The following is a 19,129-nucleotide window of genomic DNA, read 5'->3' as shown; positions in this document are numbered from 1 at the left end:
GTCACGCTGAATCTCCTTCAGAACTACGTTAATCTCCTTGACAACTGCGTGTTCGTGGAGTACTCGGCCACTTGTACATTAACATTACAAGCCAGCTGTTCTGTTGATCGGATCACCTGGAACACTTGTCGTCTTAACCGACGGAATGCCTACCTTCCAACATGGTGTCTAGCGTTAATAATATTATTGATGCTGTAGCAGTTATATGTTCGTCCGGTATTTGAAATATTTTTTTCTATTCTAGGCAAAGTGCCACCCTCTCCAGATTGAGCAACTGTACCACAGACTCTAAGCCACTACCTTTTCAGCTGGGAAATAACTCTAATTCTCCATCACCCCACCTTTGCTTCTTTCTGTTTTCTTTTTCGTTTTCCGGTTTTCAACCTTCCACCTTTTATATCTACTTCTCACCTTTTCTCGCGTTTTGTCTCATCCTGTTATCCCATTTTTAATTCGTTATACCATGTGGTTCACCCGAGTAAAATAGGAGCCAAAAGGATCCCTAGGTAAAAAAATTATTGAGAACCACTCGTTTAGTTCTTCTCTAACCCTGAACACAAAGGACTCAGCCACATCAAAGCAACTGGCTGTTTCTGAGTGACTGTAATCAGAACTAAGAGTAGGGTATATGATTTAGTTTCTTGTAAACGACAGGAATCTGTCATGCTGACGATGTCGATAAGTCTGGAAGAGAAGTGAGAATCTTAACGCATGCTACATGCCGCGTCCCATTACGTGATGTCATCTTCCCTGTGTGGCCTGCTAAAGCTGTGTTTATCTTGTGCACGCTGTAAATCGTTGCCGATCTGTCAGACGGTCTTCATTTAAGCATTAGTGTGTGTGTGTGTGTGTGTGTGTGTGTGTCATGGTAGTAATACTGGGATACTGATATGGCAGACGTTTTGTTGACTTACACAAAATGGTTGTTTAATATTATATAAATAAATACTTTTATTTTATATCAACCAAAATAAAAGAAGATAAAATAATCCGTTGCTCTTTCTTCCCAGGACTTATAAGCTTTTCTACTTTTCTTCTTGTTTAGACTTGATCTTGGGTACTACTAAAGCAGCGCGGACCCGAACGCGCAGTCGCGCTATCTAGTCTTGAGTGGTCGATCCTAACCCTAACCCTATCCCTAACCCTAACCCTAACCCTAACCCTATCCCTAACCCTAACCCTATCCCTAACCCTAACCATATCCCTAACCCGCGTGTGCAAATGAATACGTGTTTAGGGTTAGGGCTAGGATCGACCACTCACGACTGGCTAGCGCGGACGCGCGACTGCGCGTTCGGGTCCGCGCTGCTTGAGTAGTACCTTGATCTTGTCTAATTCATTACGAAAGGCAGCAGGGTCGTGGTATTCCTGTTCGTCTGTAGTTAACTCCACATATACACGGCCGTACAGTCACTAATACAACCATGGTTATTCTGAGCGGTTGATATTTTGGGGATCGAAATCCAGAAAGAACTACCTTCATTCGATCCCTGCGACAACAGTGCTAACAGTCAAAATACCGATCCCGACTGTAAGCAGCAGGGGCATCATCTAATGCCGAGTGTTTCTTTAGCTTACACTTACGTAGTCTTAGCACTCATCACAACACCCAAATATCGATTCTTCGACTCGTTTGTGCCACAATTTCGGCAGAAATGTTCGTCAAATACCCCTCGTAAATTCTTTTTAGTGCTATTAAACCGCGTAGTTCATGGGCCGTTTTGCATGTTTCATTTCATGTTGTATCAACTTTTCTTTAAACTATTCATTGTGGTCCTGAACGAATCAACAAAACCTTATTTCAATAACGGACAAGATCTCCCATCACTAAGATCAAATTTGACATTAAATTCGAACTCGTTTCTGATTCAGAAATACGTAAAGACCAGCGCGCGCGCGCGCAGACATAGAGGCATTAACCAACAGGTAGCGAGTTATCTTTATCTCTCGATATCCGGACAAAAGTGCTCCGACTTTGACAACGAAGGGAAATAACTCAGATAAAATTAAAAACATCGTGAAAACTCATTAAATCCCATTCATTAGAATTGGCAAACAGTGGCAGTCTGTGATTGCGAGAATCGAATAGAAAGCAAGAACTAACTGAAACGATGTATGGTGATGTGTATCAAGCAGCTTCTCTCATCTTTAACAAAAATAGATGAAACGAGAGAGAGAGAGAGAGAGTGAGAGAGGGAGAGAACCGTCTTTATTATAGATGCAGGGGAAACAACTCGTGTTGTTACATTCGTGCTGAGTGATTTGATGTGATTCGGGCTTTTCTTTGTACTAAACCCATACAGTCCTTCCGCACGTCCAAAATACTATTCCAGTCTCCCACTAGTACTAAAGTGCGTGAGGTTCCCAAGAATGTTTCTAGACGCCTGAAGAAATCTGGCCTCCTAGCCCCTGTTGGAGCATACACAGCCACCAACCTAGAGACACAACCTTCACATCAAGGAACACCAACCTACCGTCCGGGTCCAAGAAGATAGCCCTTACTTAGAAACCTAGGGATTTTCGGAATAACACTGCCACACTGCCGCCTGCTCCCGACAGACCACAAGATGAGAATACCTCGTAGTCTTCGAAAATGGTTACAACAGCATATTTCCTGGCTATTCACGTCTCACTAATTACTGTCACATCTAAATTTAGGGATCTGAGATCGATTGTGCTGCTGCTGCTGCTGCTGTCATCGTCATCATTATCGTTACGGCTGGTACTTTTGCACTTGTTACTGTCGTCATAGCAACAAGGGGAAATTGTATTTCTCTTTAGCGAGAAATTTATTTCCCCTGCAGCTGCGTTTCTGTTCGGACTTACAACAGAACGCTGCTCTTGACCGATTCATCGTTATTATTATTATTTTTTCCAAATCCGACATTTTGTAAAATTGGGAAAATGAATAGAATCCTGTCTTCACAAAAAAAAGGCAAAACAATTATTGCAACCCCCAGAAAGGGGCTGAAATTACACAAATGTTACCGCCACGATCCAGACAATGTAAGCAAAATACTTGATAAATAAAATGTTGAATAAACGGGCTGCAACCAGCCGAAATGCTTACAAATTAAATTAAACACTTACAAATAACAGAGGTCCAACATGTATGACTTCACAGGCTGACGGCCATAATAATAATAATAATAATAATAATAATAATAATAATGATGATAATAATGGATGCCCTGATGTAGTACCAGGCAGTGGCTTTCACAGCTTCTTATCTTAACTGATTGGAAGTGTTATCATGTACATTGTTTTGTCTTGGTACAAAAAGATGGGCTACAGCAAATATTCTGCTCAATACCACAGATTTCCTTGTCAGTTGTTTGACTTTAACCATTTGAGCATGTCCCTTGGTGGCTGACGATATGTGCATCTCTGATCAAGAGCAGAAGTAGTGGGGGAGCATCATAGCCATGTTTTGAGAGGAATTCTTTGGGATTTGAATAATTCACCTTTGGAAACATGGGTGTTTTGCTCAACATCCTTAAACAACCCTTATTCAGGGTGACGATGACATCTTATCTGCTGTTGGTGACCATTTTGACCAACAGAATAGCTTCTTGACCAGTGCGATCCAAGCACTGCAACTACTTATGGAAGTGTGTGGACAGTAAGAGGAACTATGCTAAAAACTGAACTTTATTTGGTCAAATTCCATGAGAGTGTCTTGCTCAGCCTATGAACGTTTCATAAAAATTATTATTATTATACCTGCATTCGTTTTAATGTTAACATTAAAAGAATTCACATTTTTCATAAAAACTTTGAACCTGAGTTTACACTCATTAAAGCAAATTTTGTTCCCAAGCTACTGCCCATGGGAGTGGGTGTGTGTAACACTAACAACACCCATACACACACCACACCCCCATATGCAATCATGATGATATATATATATATAAATATATCATTGTCGTCGTCATCATCATCATTGTTTACCATCCGCCTTCCATGCTGGCTGGCTTGTATTAATCACAAACGTTTATCAAAGTCGAAATTGCACTCAGTCACCATACTAAACAACATATCAACATTGTTTGCTCGGTTCTATCGTGAGTGTGTGGATTTAGCTATACATAAATAAACACAATAAATATTTTATGTGTATTTGCATGAACATGTATGCACAGAAATGACAAACAAAATCAGCGGTCAATCTCCTTTGAATCACATCCTAAATGTAGGGTCACAGCTAGAACACCTTTGACATTGGATCAGCTCAATCGGAGAGATAATCTGGGGATAAGCCACACAACTAATAAAAATTTAAAAGAGGGTATTTCTGTGCTGGGATCTTACAACCTGGGTGTCCACACACTTGGGGATGCAAGATGCTACTTCAAGAATTGCAACAAAGAGACAAAGTATATATCGTATTAAAATCATTATTCAGAACAAAGTTAATAAACTCATAAAAACAGTTTTATTAGTCTACAAGTGCAGACAGCAGATTACATCAACTGATGATCAGTTAAGTATTATATTATACAAGTATCATTTATTGATATCAATGAAAAAGACTTCCTTCTAAGAATTTCAAGATATAAATACATTGACAATATGTGATCTTTTACTCAATTTCTCAGTCTTCTTTAGAGTTTCATTGATTAAATATTTTATCCTAAGAATAAAAATGGTATGAAAAGTGTTTTGAACATCCTGTTTATGCTCCTTATTTATAATATTCCACAAAAACCTTTTCTCTATTTTCAAGTGCCAAGTCTGTCACCAACAGCAGATAAGATGTCATCATCACAGTGATACATTTTTTAACCAAAAGGTTATCATTTCTTATCACCTTCACCTCAGAAAAATCCCTATTCAGATGCTGCTTTGAATGGAGCTACTTTGTTGGTCTAACATCATAAATGGATCATCATTTATAATTCCTAGCCACAAAGCTGCATCTTTCAAGTTCATCTGCTGAGGTTTTGTCTAAACCATTTATTTTATTATTATGAAAAGGCCCATCTTTATGTTTCATCATCATCATCATCATCGTTTAACGTCCGCTTTCCATGCTAGCATGGGTTGGACGATTTGACTGAGGACTGGTGAAACCGGATGGCAACACCAGGCTCCAGTCTGATTTGGCAGAGTTTCTACAGCTGGATGCCCTTCCTAACGCCAACCACTCAGAGAGTGTAGTGGGTGCTTTTACGTGTCACCCGCACAAAAACGGCCACGCTCGAAATGGTGTCTTTTATGTGCCACCCGCACAAGCCAGTCCAGGGGCACTGGCAACGATCTCGCTCGAAAATCCTACAGGAGCCAGTCAGGCGGTACTGGCAACGGCCACGCTCAAAATGGTGCATCTCATGTGCCACCCGCACAAGAACCAGTCCAGGGGCACTGGCAACGATCTTACTTGGCTTGCCGGGTCTTCTCACGCACAGCACATTTCCAAAGGTCTCGGTCAGTAGTCATCGCCTCGGTGAGGCCCAATGTACGAAGGTCTTGCCTCAACACCTCAGCCCAGGTCTTCCTGGGCCTACCTCTTCCACGGGTTCCCTCAACTGTTAGGGTGTGGCACTTTTTCACGCAGCTATCCTCCTCCATTCTCACCACATGTCCATACCAGCGCAATCGTCTCTCTTGCACGCCACAACTGATGCTTCTAATGTTCAGCTTTTCTCTCAAGATACTTACACTCTGACGGGTATTCACATTGACATTACACATCCAACGGAGCATACTGGCTTCATTCCTTGCGAGCTTACGTATGTCCTCAGCAGTTACAGCCCATGTTTCACTGCCATGTAGCATGGTTGTTCGTACGCATGCGTCATACAGTCTGCCTTTTACTCTGAGTGAGAGTCCCTTTGTCGCCAGCAGGGGTAAGAGCTCTCTAAACTTTGCCCGGGCTATTCTTATTCTAGCAGCTACACTTTCAGCGCACCCACCCCCACTACTAACTTGGTCGCCCAGATAGCGGAAGCTATCGACTACCTCTAGTTTTTCACCCTGGAATGAGATAGAAGTTGTTTCCTGTTTGTTTGCAGTCTTTATTGTACCTGAACATCTGCCACAAACAAAAACTAACTTGCTAGTTAACCTGCCTTTGATGTTGCTGCACCTCTTATGTGTCCATAGCTTGCACCGGGTACATCTTATAGAGTTACTACCTACTCCTTTTCTACATACTGAGCAGGGCCATCTACCTGAAGGGGTTTGTGTTTTATCTACCTTCCTACTTATTAGGATTTTGGTTTTAACTAGGTTGACTCTAAGGCCCTTCAATTCTAGACCTTGCTTCCACACCTGAAACTTCTCCTCTAGTTCTGATAGTGACTCCGCAATTAGAGCAAGGTCATCAGCATAGAGGAGCTCCCAGGGGCAACCTGTCTTGAACTCCTCTGTGATTGCCTGGAGGACTATGGTAAATAAGAGGGGGCTGAGGATGGAACCTTGGTGGACCCCTACCTCTACCCGGAATTCATTGCTGTACTCATTTCCAACCCTCACCTTACTGGCAGCATCTCTGCACATGGCTCGCACAGCTCTCACTAACCATTCTTCTATCCCAAGTTTCCTCATTGACCACCAGATAAGGGATCGGGGGACCCTGTCAAAGGCTTTCTCCATGTCAACGAAAGCCAGGTACAGAGGTTTATCCTTAGCTAGGTATTTCTCCTGCAACTGTCTCACTAGAAATAAGGCATCAGTAGTGCTTTTACCTGGCACGAACCCAAACTGCATCTCATCTAAATTGATTCGCTCCCTAATTAGTTGGGCTATGACCCTCTCTGTAACTTTCATAACCTGATCTAACAGCTTGATGCCTCTGTAATTATTTGTATCTAAAGCGTCACCTTTACCTTTGTAGCAGTTGACTATGATGCTGCTACACCAGTCATTGGGTATGACTCCTTCGTGTATCACCTAGTTCGTAATACGGGTGACTAGGCTATAGCCAACACTGCCAGATATTTTGAGCATCTCTGCAGTGATTCCTGATGGGCCGGGGGCTTTCCCGGTCTTCATACTCTTAATTGCTTTATCTACCCTGGTACTATCAACTCGGATAGCTGGTCCCTCTATTGGGTCGACATACGGCAGGCTCTCTTTCTCCCATTCATTCTCTTTATTAAGCAATCTATCGTAGTGGCATCTCCAGACCTCTTTCTTTGCATCCTCATTTAATGCAAGCGTACCATCATCCATGCGAACACATTTCTCTCCTACAACATCACTATTCTCTCTCCTACACTGTCTTGCAACACGAAATAAATGATGAAATAAATGATGAAAAGATTGGAATTGTCTTCCTTTTTACCTGAATCATTGAGAAGGGTTTGATGACATTAAAGGTTCTGACGGACCCTATTATCACTTTGAGCAAACCAAATGCTTTTCATCATCTTGATTAAATTCCTTCACATGCACAAATATAATGCATCATCTTTTCATTGTGGAGTCGCACCTTTATTTTGATTTCCATTCCTAACAACTTACTTCAACAATGGCCCTTCATTCTGTTTTAGTAATTCATCCTTTTCTCACTTTCTCTTCTGATATGAAGCTCCTCTTTATCTAGTTCATATTTACTTCATCTTTGGGTACAAGTAAACAATTAAAAAACACTAAAAACAGCATAAAAATAATACATAAAAATTACTGCTGGAAGAAGGGGTTTTGTGCCCATATATTTTATACTGTATTGTACCTTGATGCCAATCTAGGCTAAAATTAAAAAACTTGGTCGCCCTGTGTTATCTGCACAGCTTGTGCCACATTAGTCATTCAGCTGGTTAGAGCCGGTTTTGCTTACCCTCTCAGATATTACTATTTGCCTCACCCACTTGTTCCCACTTTCTTTCTCTCACTTCTCTCTTTCAGGTAAACATTAATCTTACATTAATGTCATGCTGCAACAATAGATGAATCACACACATGTAGCTAATGCACATAAATTTAATCTAGACTTGAATGAGACCTCCATATCTCAGCTGACATGTTCAGGTTTTTAAATAAAATAAATAAAAATTTTATTACATTTCTTTATCGATATTTGTAATTTAAATAAAAAAAATCAGGGCAGAATTGTTAGCATGCAGGGCAACATGCTTGACTGCATTTCATCTGTCTTCATGTTCTGAGTTCAAATTCTGCCGTGGTTGACTTTGCTTTCCATGCTTTCGGAGTCAGTAAATTAAGTACCAGTTGTGTACTGGGGTCATTGCAATTGACTTGCCCCCCTCCTTGAAATTGCTGGCCTTGTTTGATCTATATGTATGCTTCTATGCACCAAGCACCAACATGAGGGGGGATCTCTCCAGGTTCATGACAGTATCTGCTGTTCTGACATGAGATGTGTGTGCATGCATGTGTGTGTGTGTGTGTGCATGCATGTGTGTGGGAATGTGTTTGGGCGTTTGGTTTATCAATAAATTTCACTGAAGCTGTTGGTGATGCTACTGCTGTTGCAGCACACATACAGACATGTTGAAAATGATGATGATGATGATGATGATCATGATGTCAATGAAAGAAAATGAAGAATAAAACAAAACTTCTTTCTGCCAATGTCCATGTTCTTGTTGTACTTTACTGTACTCAGTTGCACTGTACTCAGGAGCTCACATTTTCAAGGGGTTTCAACACTAGACCTTTCCTTTTAGGGACCTCACTAGATAGAGCCTGTCTCCAATCTTCAGTTCTCAGAAATTCAGAAATCACGGCAAGTACTGGAAAAAAAAAGATATATATATATATATATATATATATATGTACGTATGCATACTTGATGATTGCTTCATCTTGACAGATGATAGCCGTCCCATCAACACATACACCACGCCCCACCACACAGCACAATCCCTCCCTCAGATGAGCCCTCAAATGACTTTTCGAGACCAGTTGCTGGCTGACAGGCTTTAAAACACAAGTAACAAATATTTTAAAACACAATTCAAGTTTCTTCTATATCTTTGCCCTTTGTAATCCAATTCTGAAGGAATGTTTTTGTGACCTAGCATATGTCTTTTAAGTCCAGACATTGTCTTACAAGTTTTGTCACCGATGACACAAGTCATAAGAGGTGGTTGGTGTCCAAGATCATTACCTACCTGGGCATTTCTACTTTCAAATGACTTCATATGGTCCACGTGTCCTGCTTTTGACAACAGAACCCAGTCATACATAAAACTTATCCAATATTCATTGTTGATTTCAGTTCCAATTGTTCCTTTGTGACAGGAGGCCCTTTTAAGCTCAGAGTGCTGAATCATCTTTTCCTCTTAAGCGTTGCAACCACTCCTAACAGCACCTCTCCACTTGTGCCAATCTAGAGCATTTTACGGCTGTGCCGGTCACCTGTATGGTGAAGCATCCTATATTGGGGAGTGGTAACGACTAGGCTACGGTAGCTGACTGATTATTGTGATCATTTGTCTTTTGGTTTCCTGTAGCTTTGCTCTCTTTTACAAACCCAGTGAACATACATATATTTCTGATTTCAAAGAAATTTAAACAATAAATATCAGACAGAATTTAAAAAAGATTCCCAACAATTCAACTTCGCTGGTTGACTTTAAGATCACCCCCCCCCCATACACACACATAGGGGCCTTAACTCCCACATTTTAGAGCTCCATGTTCTCCATGTGCTACATGTTTCAAGAGCAAAAACCTTTGAATGGGTTTTATAACATTTGGATTTTGGAATCTAGGTATGAAGATGAGTAGTATGGGATAAATTTGTCATGATTAGAATTTTTGTAGAACTCTCATTAAAATTCTTAATCTCCAATTTTGATGAAATTCGAATCATAGGTATTCCAGTTCATTAGAGAAAATACAAAGGAAAAGTCTAATACTTCAATGCCACATGAGACGTGCAACGCCGGGTATCTCTGCTAGTTTACATATGGAAACATCTCCTCACCTTGATTGACTGTTAGGATTCGACAATAGTTACCCTTCCTGTCACCATTCATCATGAATACATCAATAGGGAGACGAGCAGTTTGTATTCCGCTCTGGAGAGCTTTGTAGTACGTCCTTTTCTAGAAGAATAGAAAATTAATTGATTTTAATTATTTTCGTAATTTAGTCAATAGCAATTAAAGAGGGTTGAGGTTGGGTTGGGGTAGTGCTGGTGATAGTGGTAGCACTACTACTAGTAGTAGTAGTAGTAGTAGTAGTAGTAGTAGTTGTGATGGGATTGGTAGTAGTGATGAGTGATGGTGGAAGCAGTGTGGCGGTGGTGGTTGTGGCGAAGGTGATGGTGGTGGTGGTGGTGGTTGTGCTGATAGCAGATGAAAACAGTAGTAGCAGTAACAGTGGTGGTGGTGATGGTGTTGTTGTTGTTGGTGGTGGTGGTAGTTGTGATGACGATGTTGGTAGTGGAGGACGAGGAAGATGAGAAATTTATGATAGAAAGAGAAGACCAATGGAAGCAGTGTTCATGTCACCTTCATCCTCCTCTCACTGATTATGAAGTGAAATTACTACAACTGGGAGCAGAAAAACTACCAGAGAACAAGCATTCACCACTGAGACAGCCCCTTCGCCTCACCAAGGGCCATCACTCACCTTCTGTATACTTTCATCGACAAGGCCACCAATAATGTACACTTTCTCAGGGTCTATTGTGTATAAGATGTTCTCTGAATCTGGCGAGAGATAAACTATGTCTTCTTTTGGAAACAGTTCTGAGTATGCTTCATCACAGACATCCCACTGAAAAAACAATTGGAAAATATGTCCAAATACCAAATAATAATAATAATAATAATAATAATGTATTTTAATTTTTCATCAGGTTTGTGGAAGAAAGGTAGGGAGAAGAACGTGTTTTTAGGTTTAGTGATACATCTAAGAAGTCAACCTGCCTTTAAGTTACACCTGCCTACCTGTCGATCTTTTTATCTTCTCTATCTACCTTGCTAACAGCATGAACAAAAGTGATGTGAACACATACAAATATGAAGGTTTACAGATCCAACAAACCCAAATTAATGTGAAAAATAGAGTTAAATGACAAAGAAAAATAAGGACAAAAAGAAGTTGAGAGAAGAGAAAGGAGAAGAAAAAAGGATAAAGAAGACTCATTTTCTCACCAAATAATTCTGAAATCCTTGGTTGATGCGGGTACATTCTTTAAAGAAGGAACCACTTTGGTCAATGCTTGTCAAAAATATATGCAATGGCTTCTCTGTCTTCCTGTTATAGCCATAGATTCTTCCCAATTGCTGTGCTAACCTTGAAATTTCCTGTTATATTTCATAAAAAATATTTTAAAGAAATGCTATGAATCCATATGCATCCATATATTACGGCACTCCGTTGGTTGTGGCAATGAGGGTCCCATTTGATCGAATTGATCAATGGGTGATGGTGAATTTCATTTGTAACTGAGGCATGATGTTAATTACAAACAGAAACACACACACAGAGACACACACTTCTTCAGTTTTATTTATATATATATATAGATAGATAACTAATCTGGGAACCCTTTGATACCAGCTTCTACACACACGGATATGCATATATGTACATATAAATCCATCTTTGAACGTCTCTCCTCTGACATCTCAATTGCCAGATTGCTTCCCTGAAGTCAAAGGCTCATCTCATCCTATGATGGAATCAATCTATAGATATTATCATGGACAGTTGAGCCCCCAGAAACACCCCTTTAATTCCCTATATCATTTCTACTCTGTGTAAGCTGGACCGTTTTATATGCATAAAGACATACATTTTTTTTGCATTTCCTGTATTTAATGTACTTTATATACTGATCTATCTAATTCGCTTATCCTTACATTTACCTCTGTACATGCTCGAGTTTAAATCTCCTGAGCACTACAAAGGGTACTCAATACAGAGCATATCTGGTTCTCATCTATGAAATATGTACATATAAACATACACACATGCAGAACAAATCCTAGAATCTTTTCTATTCTAGGTACAAGGCCCGAAATTTTAGGGGTGGGGAGGGGCTAGTCGATTAGATCAACCCCAGTGTGCAACTGTTACTTAATTTATCGTCCCTGAAAGGATGAAAGGCAAAGTCGACCTCGGTGGAATTTGAACTCAGAACGTAAAGACATACGAAATACCACTAAGCATTTCGTTCAGCATGCTAACGCTTTGGCCAGCTTGCTGCCTTAGAACAAATCCTATAATGTTTAACCTTTCAGCATTTAAACCGGCTACAACTGGTTATATCCAGCCAAACTATCCAACTTGTTTTATGTTCAAACTTGCCAAACACAGTCTTTTCATACTGAAAGTCAACAATCCCATAGTTGAAGTCTCAAAGCTATGAGATAATATATGACTAATTCAAACCACAGGGAAAAAATATTACATTTGACAGAGTAATCTGAGCGTGAAAGGGTCAAAAGTCTGTTAGCTCAGCATGACTTAAACTAGGGAAACTAAATATTAACAATAACGTAGGAGTGGCTGTGTGGTAAGTAGCTTGCTTACGAACCACATGGTTCCGGGTTCAGTCCCACTGCGTGGCACCTTGGGCAAGTGTCTTCTACTATAGCCTCGGGCCGACCAAAGCCTTGTGAGTGGATTTGGTAGACGGAAACTGAAAGAAGCCTGTCGTATATATATGTATATATATATATATATATATATATATATATATATATATATGTATGTGTGTACATGTTGTGTATCTGTGTTTGTCGCCCCAACATCGCTTGACAACCGATGCTGGTGTGCTTAGGTCCCCGTAACTTAGCGGTTCGGCAAAAAGAGACCGATAGAATAAGTAATAGGCTTACAAAGAATAAGTCCTGGGGTCGATTTGATTCAACTAAAGGCGGTGCTCCAGCATGGCCGCAGTCAAATGACCGAAACAAGTAAAAGAATAAAAGAATAACAACATTTGTAGAAAAAAAAAACCCCACATGAAACAAACCTTTTCAGACATTTTCTCTTCAAAACTGAGGTCAATGCAGATCTTTAAGCCTGACCTCAGTGCTTGCAGACCCTTCTCGTGTATAAAGCGTTTATGGTCTCTTTTATTTAACATACCATTTTCTCTGGAATGTGTATCTGAAATATGGGAAAGATGGGAAACTATGAAAGAAAAGAACAAAACATTGAAACACAAACATAAACTCAGGCATAGCTGTGTGGTAAGAAGCTTGTTTCTCAACCACATGGTTCCAGGTTGGTGTTAGGAAGGGCATCCAGCCGTAAAACACTGCCAAAACAAACACAGTAGCATAGGGGAGTTTTTCTACTTGGCCCTCGGCCAGCTCCTGTGAACCATCCTACCTATGCATGCATGGAAGATGGACATTAAATGAAGCTAACGATGATATATATATGTGTGTGTGTGTGTGTATATATATATATATATATATATATATATATATATACAGGGTGTGGTGAATGAATTGTCATCTAAATTATGCTAAAATGAAAATAAAAATTTTTAACTGAAAGACAAGGCCCTATTGAAATTTTGGATTAATGAACATGGTCCCTTCTGAAACTTTGGGTTAAAAAGTATGATCCCTACAGAAAATTTGACCCCAGCTGCAATTTTGAATTAAAAGACATAATTGCTATTGAACAATTAATTTGGACAAAGAGACCCCTTTGTTGAAATATGCTATAAGACAAGGTTAGAAAAGATGTGGCCCCTACCTGGAATTCTGTTTTTGGCCCTTTGTTTTTTTTCTTGTTTTTTAATTTTACGTGTCTGTCTTTTATTCTCTTGTGTTTTTATCCAATAAGCTTCTCTTTTCTCTTTTTTCTGAAAAAAAAAAAAAAAAAACTTATAACGTTTCTGCCAGCTCCCCCACCGCCTTTAGTTGAACAAATTGACCCCAGGACTTATTCTTTGTAATCTCTGTACTTATTCTATTGGTCTCTTTTTGCCGAATCACTAAGTTTATTTTGCTGAATTCTTTATTATTTTCAAAATTAATTGCCACAAAGGCAGTGCATTGTTTAAAAGAAATATGGCAACAAATGGGTTTAAAGGAGTAAACCAAAAAACAAATTGAAGAATATTAAAGAAAAAATAAAATAAAAATATAATTATTTACCATTTTATGTTTACTTGAAGATATTTCATTATCGGAATCATAAAGGGACGGAAGTTCATCTGAAAAGTCCTCCATTTTGGTATTTTATGGAGAGTTAATGATTCTGAAACAGAGAATTTCAACAATTTCTGGCGCAAGCATTGAAACCATGATCTTGTGATTGCATGTGCAACACCTTAACAACGAGGCTATGTGTCTTCTAGGTGGAAAATATCTTATCAGAAAATTCATGATTGTTTAAAGACCAGATAACAAGTCTAAAAACGTTGATGATGATGATAATGATAACGATGACAACGACAATAATCATGGTGATTAAGACGGTGAGAAATGAGATAATACAGATCTTGATGGCAAGATGGTCATCATCATCATCGTTAATATCAAAACGATGATTTTGTCATGGTTGATGCAATAATTACCAGTCATCAACTGATATTAATTCATTAAGTTATAAATAACCCCCACCATACAGAATATATATCTATGGACTTGTACCTATGTACAACAAAATTACTTTAACAATGTAATTATTTTATCACACACATAATATATGAAATATATTTTCATTATCAGAAGTAATTTTTCATGCTTTTCATGAAGTTTTTTTAATATCATTTAGTCAAAAAAACATAGGACTGCCATCACAATCCTCCTCCTCATCATCACTATTAGTATTATTATTATTATTTGCTTGCCTTGTGATAAAATGTATATTTGCAACTCTAATGCGAAACTGATGAGAATTAGGCCAGTATGCATGGGCGACTGCTGGTCTTCCATAAAACAACCTTGTCCAGACTTGTGCCTCAGAAGGTAACTTTCTAGGTGCAATCCTATGGTCATTCATGACCGAAGGGGATCTCTGAGTAGCAGCAAAAGCAGTAGTAGTAGTAGTAGTGGTGGTGGTGGTGGTGTTTGTTTGCATTTCCCCCCCGCCCTTCTTGTTGCTAGGCACCCACTAAATCTTATGCAATACATCAGCAAAGATAATTGTATCAAGCATAAGTATTAGATTGCTTTCAACTATACTTGAATGAAATGTTTTGTCATGAGGATTAACAAGAATTATCTCAAAGAGCGATTGTGACAAATCATTTATTAACTTAATAATCATTGCCACTATCAAAGCTTCCTGTTTTATGCAAGTATCCATAGTTGCTGGGTCAACCTAGACTATTCCAGACATTTAAAGCCTCTCCCGACCTCACCACCAAACATCACACTCCACCATTACATGTACGATATGTAGCAACTTCATTTAGAAGATTTGCAGACCCACAAAACAGCTTCTAAATCAGTTGGGGACAAACTGTGACCCACGGCACTTTCGAAATAGCATTCTTTTGTTTTTTCACTTAAATCAAGCCCAGTAAGCCTAGTGCTTATTCTGTAAGTCTCTTATACTGAACTGCTAAGTTACAGTGACATAAATACACCAACACCAAGCAATGGTGGTCATAGGGACAAACACGGACACAAACACACATATATAGAGGTTTTTGAAGCCTCTAAGGGATACATCATGTTCTTTTCCGATGTATCCCTCTATTTTTCACTCTTTTCTCTCTACCTCTGACTTCTTCAGTCTGATGATGTCTGCCATTGGCAACGAGGCAAATAAGAAAATGGAGACGATAAGCAATCGACAAACATCAGACCTGTAAACATTCAATTATATCTATCTATTAATTGATTGCAATCATTATGTATGAGTGATCGAAATAAACAAATGGAAATAAGCAAATAAATAAGTAAATAAATAGATAAATAAAAATAAATGAATAAATGAGTGTACAAATACACTCATTTATTCTAATTCGTCTATTTGGATCACTTGTTCATATGATTGTAATCAATTAATAAATAAATAATTAATAAATAAACAGGCTGATGTTTGTCGATTGTTTATCCTCTCTATTTTCTTATTTGCCTATATACATATACATATATATATATATATATATATATATATATATTTACTTGGAGAATGGAGCAACAAATACAAGAAAAAGCAGTTTCGTTGGACTAGATAGCCGTTGTTTTATTATGTGGAGCTTGTGAAACGAGTCAGTGTGGAGGTTTAGGTAATGTAATGAGTCATTTTGTATATTATGTCATAGTCACTTCCGCATGTTTTGATCCAGCCAGTAGTTTGGCCGATCTCTTCAGAGTGTTAAAGGGTATATTCAAAGTTTGTTGTGTGCGAAATGTAGGAGAAGTGTTTTTCTCCTTGTCTCCGTATTCTTTCTGTTGAAGAGCGTAGCTCGAAACGTCAAAGACTTTCCGTATTCCCGAGCGTCATACTAATATATCCTTTTGTTATTTACACCACCTGTCCTCGTCTGTTGTTATTATTTGTATATTCTCCCATATATATATATATATATATATATATATATATATACAACAGGCTTCTTTCAGTTTCCATCTACCAAATCCACTCACAAGGTACCACGCAGTGGGACTGAACTCAGAACCATGTGGTTGGAAAGCAAGCTTCTTACCACACAGGTACGTTTGCATTTATATCTATCCAGCTGACTTCAACATCTTACTGATGCATCTGTTAGTAAAATCAAACCAATTTAAAGTAATGCTGCTAGGTTCCGGAAATGAATCCTGAAGGTAATATCCTGGTTAAAACTTCAGAAACTGACCTCTCTCATCACCAATCTGTTCAGTGGTTCAACCAACTAGAAACAGCAGTCAAATCGCACTAATATCACACTTCCCTGTCTTAAAAAAAGAGAAGGCCATGGAATAGACGATGATCCTTTCCAAGATGTGACAACTGTTTCTGAAAAGATTTTGGTCATAGGTTTGTTGGCCTGGGGCCAAACAATAACACACAATCTAACAAAAGTCCCTCAATTTACCTGTTCCCTCTCCCTAGAAATAGCAAACAAGTTCTCTCAAATTAAAATCCACCTTGTGAAAACAGAGAGAACACTCTTGACAAAGAAGCCTTGGGTATATAACAAGACATGACAATGAAAATTGCTTTGTCGACGGATATCAACACGGATCAGCAAACAGTTTGTTCACTGAAGTTATAAACAAGGGTTTCGAATCTGTTAAATTCATTAGTCTAGGCTGATGAGACACAATAATGTTGAAACTGCAGCTATCTCGGAGTCCCTTGTGCTAATGAATCAAAAGCGTTTGGAACACATTCGTCATATAGAAGCTGTTCTGTAACACAACACTTCAGAGATTAGCATATTCACGTTCGAATCTACCTGTTAGCTGTACCAATACAGACCATCACGACTTCCGTTGGGCTTTAAACAACACTCTTCGTTGTTGTTTCGCCCTAGGTTAACCTTGATCGAGCAGAAAAATCTATGATCTTTTGCTCTCCGGTCATGACCACACAGTCCTATATTCAGACATTGTGTATCTACGAGTACATTATCTAATGTGTCCTTTCTTTTGACGGTAAGATGTCACTCAGCTGTTATTTTTAGCAGGTCGAGCATTCAGGTGGAGGGGCGTAGCCTAATGACTATAGTGTTGCATTTACGATCTCGCGATCGTGGTTTCGATTCGCGAACTGGTTGGTGCATTGTATTCTTGAGCAAAACACTTTATTTCCGTTCACTCCAAGACATTCAGCCCTAAATACATAAATCAGAGACAGACTAGCGTCCCGTTCAGGAGTTGCGTTGTGATCTCGGTCACGTTTACGCCATGGGAAGTGGTTAAAAGGCTCTGAGAGGTCAATAATTATCAACCTGTTTAATTACCGGGTCAGATCAAAAACCTGGATTTTTTTAAGCTGTCACACCAAAAAAAGTATAACACAAATGAATTAAAGAAAAAATTATTATATTTATTAAAAGAAAGACGATAAGCATTTATGTAGAAATCGCCTTTAGGACACGTGTGACTGTTTATCGTCAAACACTGATCAAGCAGGCCTCTGACCAAAAACGTTCCGGACCGGTCCATTTTGAATGCCAGATGTCCTTCCCTTTTCTACGACAGAAATAATATGACTAAGAGATCTTGTTGATATTTCTAGTCAGTAAAATATACCTTATTGCTATTTCGAAACCTGTCGAGGACCACAGTCTACCAAAGTGAATTAGAATAGCGGCGTATTTTACAAAATATAGGGAATGAATAGAAACAAAGTGGTTTATTTAAAATAGCGAAACGAAAATAAAAAATAGTTTAGTCTTTTTCTACTCAAGGTAGAGAATTTCTTTTCATTTTAAAAGCACGTGTACTACGAGGAGTTCATTAAAAAAAAAACGGTTTTATTCTATCTCATGCACAATAAGAGACAGGAAACAAAAAATTACATGTTCGATAGGTATATGAGTTTTAAGGACTTGTATATTATGAGGAAAAAGCTTTTCGGTAACTTAGAAATATTCAATTAGAAGCAACACTTACAAAACCACATTAATTAATGAAGTATAAAAGCCGGCAGAAATTTCAATAAGATGCAATTTGTAAACAATGGTTTCGTTTCGGCATTTCGTGTACACCAGGATGCTTTTATACATTCAATTTTGTCTTTTTTTTTTTAAATTATGGGACGATTGTCTACATTAAACAACAAAAATATCATACAAACAAGAGAGATGATGATTCTGCAACTTCAGCAAATAAATTAGTTTACACCATTGTCGATGATGATGATGCCTGGTTGCCGCCAGAAGAAGTTAATGTAATTAGGTGCTGAAATCTCCCAAAAGACTTAAATATTGAAGTCTCTTTCATGTGTGATTAACGTTACTTGGTAGGAGGGGGTTTTATTTGAAATTTTGTTGGTGAATTTTTAAGAAATGCAAAAGTAACAGAAAGTTTAATTCAAAAACTTGAAACATAACTCAAAAATGTTACATTCTACAGAATAAAAAAAACATTAATAACGACAATATGACAGCGGTTGAATCTGAAACTGTCACGAGAAAGCAGCCTCGTTCCCATTAATGTTTTGTCACAATGCAATTCTACCACCGCTCCCTCCCCGCATCCACCTCCCTCATAATGTCTTATCCTCCACCTCTCTCGTTCTCTCATTATATCTCCCTCTTCTCTCGCTCTTTTCGTTATATCTGTTCTCTCTC

The 19,129-nt window shown here is 38.7% G+C and overlaps 1 protein-coding gene across 3 annotated transcripts; it reads right to left on the bottom strand.

Moving 5' to 3' along the window:
- Window positions 1-4,416: 4,416 nt before the first annotated feature.
- Window positions 4,417-19,017, bottom strand: LOC106878310 (tRNA methyltransferase 10 homolog B). 3 transcript variants are annotated; one of them, XM_014927499.3, is made up of 8 exons: window positions 18,450-19,017; window positions 14,046-14,148; window positions 13,642-13,750; window positions 12,905-13,041; window positions 11,076-11,228; window positions 10,549-10,695; window positions 9,899-10,019; window positions 4,417-8,699 (listed from the first exon to the last, which is right to left on the bottom strand). In XM_014927499.3, the coding sequence occupies exons 2-8, from the start codon at window positions 14,118-14,120 to the stop codon at window positions 8,584-8,586; spliced, it is 858 nt and encodes a 285-aa protein (XP_014782985.1). In that variant the 5' UTR covers window positions 14,121-14,148; window positions 18,450-19,017; the 3' UTR covers window positions 4,417-8,583. The 3 variants fall into 3 exon arrangements, with proteins under 3 accessions (XP_014782985.1, XP_014782986.1, XP_014782984.1); XM_014927500.3 differs by having other exon boundaries at window positions 18,634-19,006; XM_014927498.3 differs by having other exon boundaries at window positions 18,630-18,784.
- Between the last annotated feature and the right edge of the window lie 112 nt (window positions 19,018-19,129).

Source organism: Octopus bimaculoides, chromosome 23 (assembly GCF_046866305.1).
Source record: "Octopus bimaculoides isolate indiv1 chromosome 23, ASM4686630v1, whole genome shotgun sequence".
NCBI classification, from domain to species: Eukaryota; Metazoa; Mollusca; class Cephalopoda; order Octopoda; family Octopodidae; genus Octopus; species Octopus bimaculoides.
The sequence above is the reverse complement of the archived record's forward strand: the minus strand, read 5'-3'. Positions and strand labels throughout refer to the sequence as shown.

Coding starts and splice junctions, on each gene's coding strand:
- LOC106878310 (XM_014927499.3), bottom strand. CDS start 14,120: ATGGAGGACTTTTCAGATGAACTTCCGTCCCTTTATGATTCCGATAAT. Junction 11,229..12,904: donor AAGAGAAAATGTCTGAAAAG/GTTTGTTTCATG, acceptor GAAATATAACAG/GAAATTTCAAGGTTAGCACA. Junction 10,696..11,075: donor AAGGATTTCAGAATTATTTG/GTGAGAAAATGA, acceptor TTGTTTTTTCAG/TGGGATGTCTGTGATGAAGC.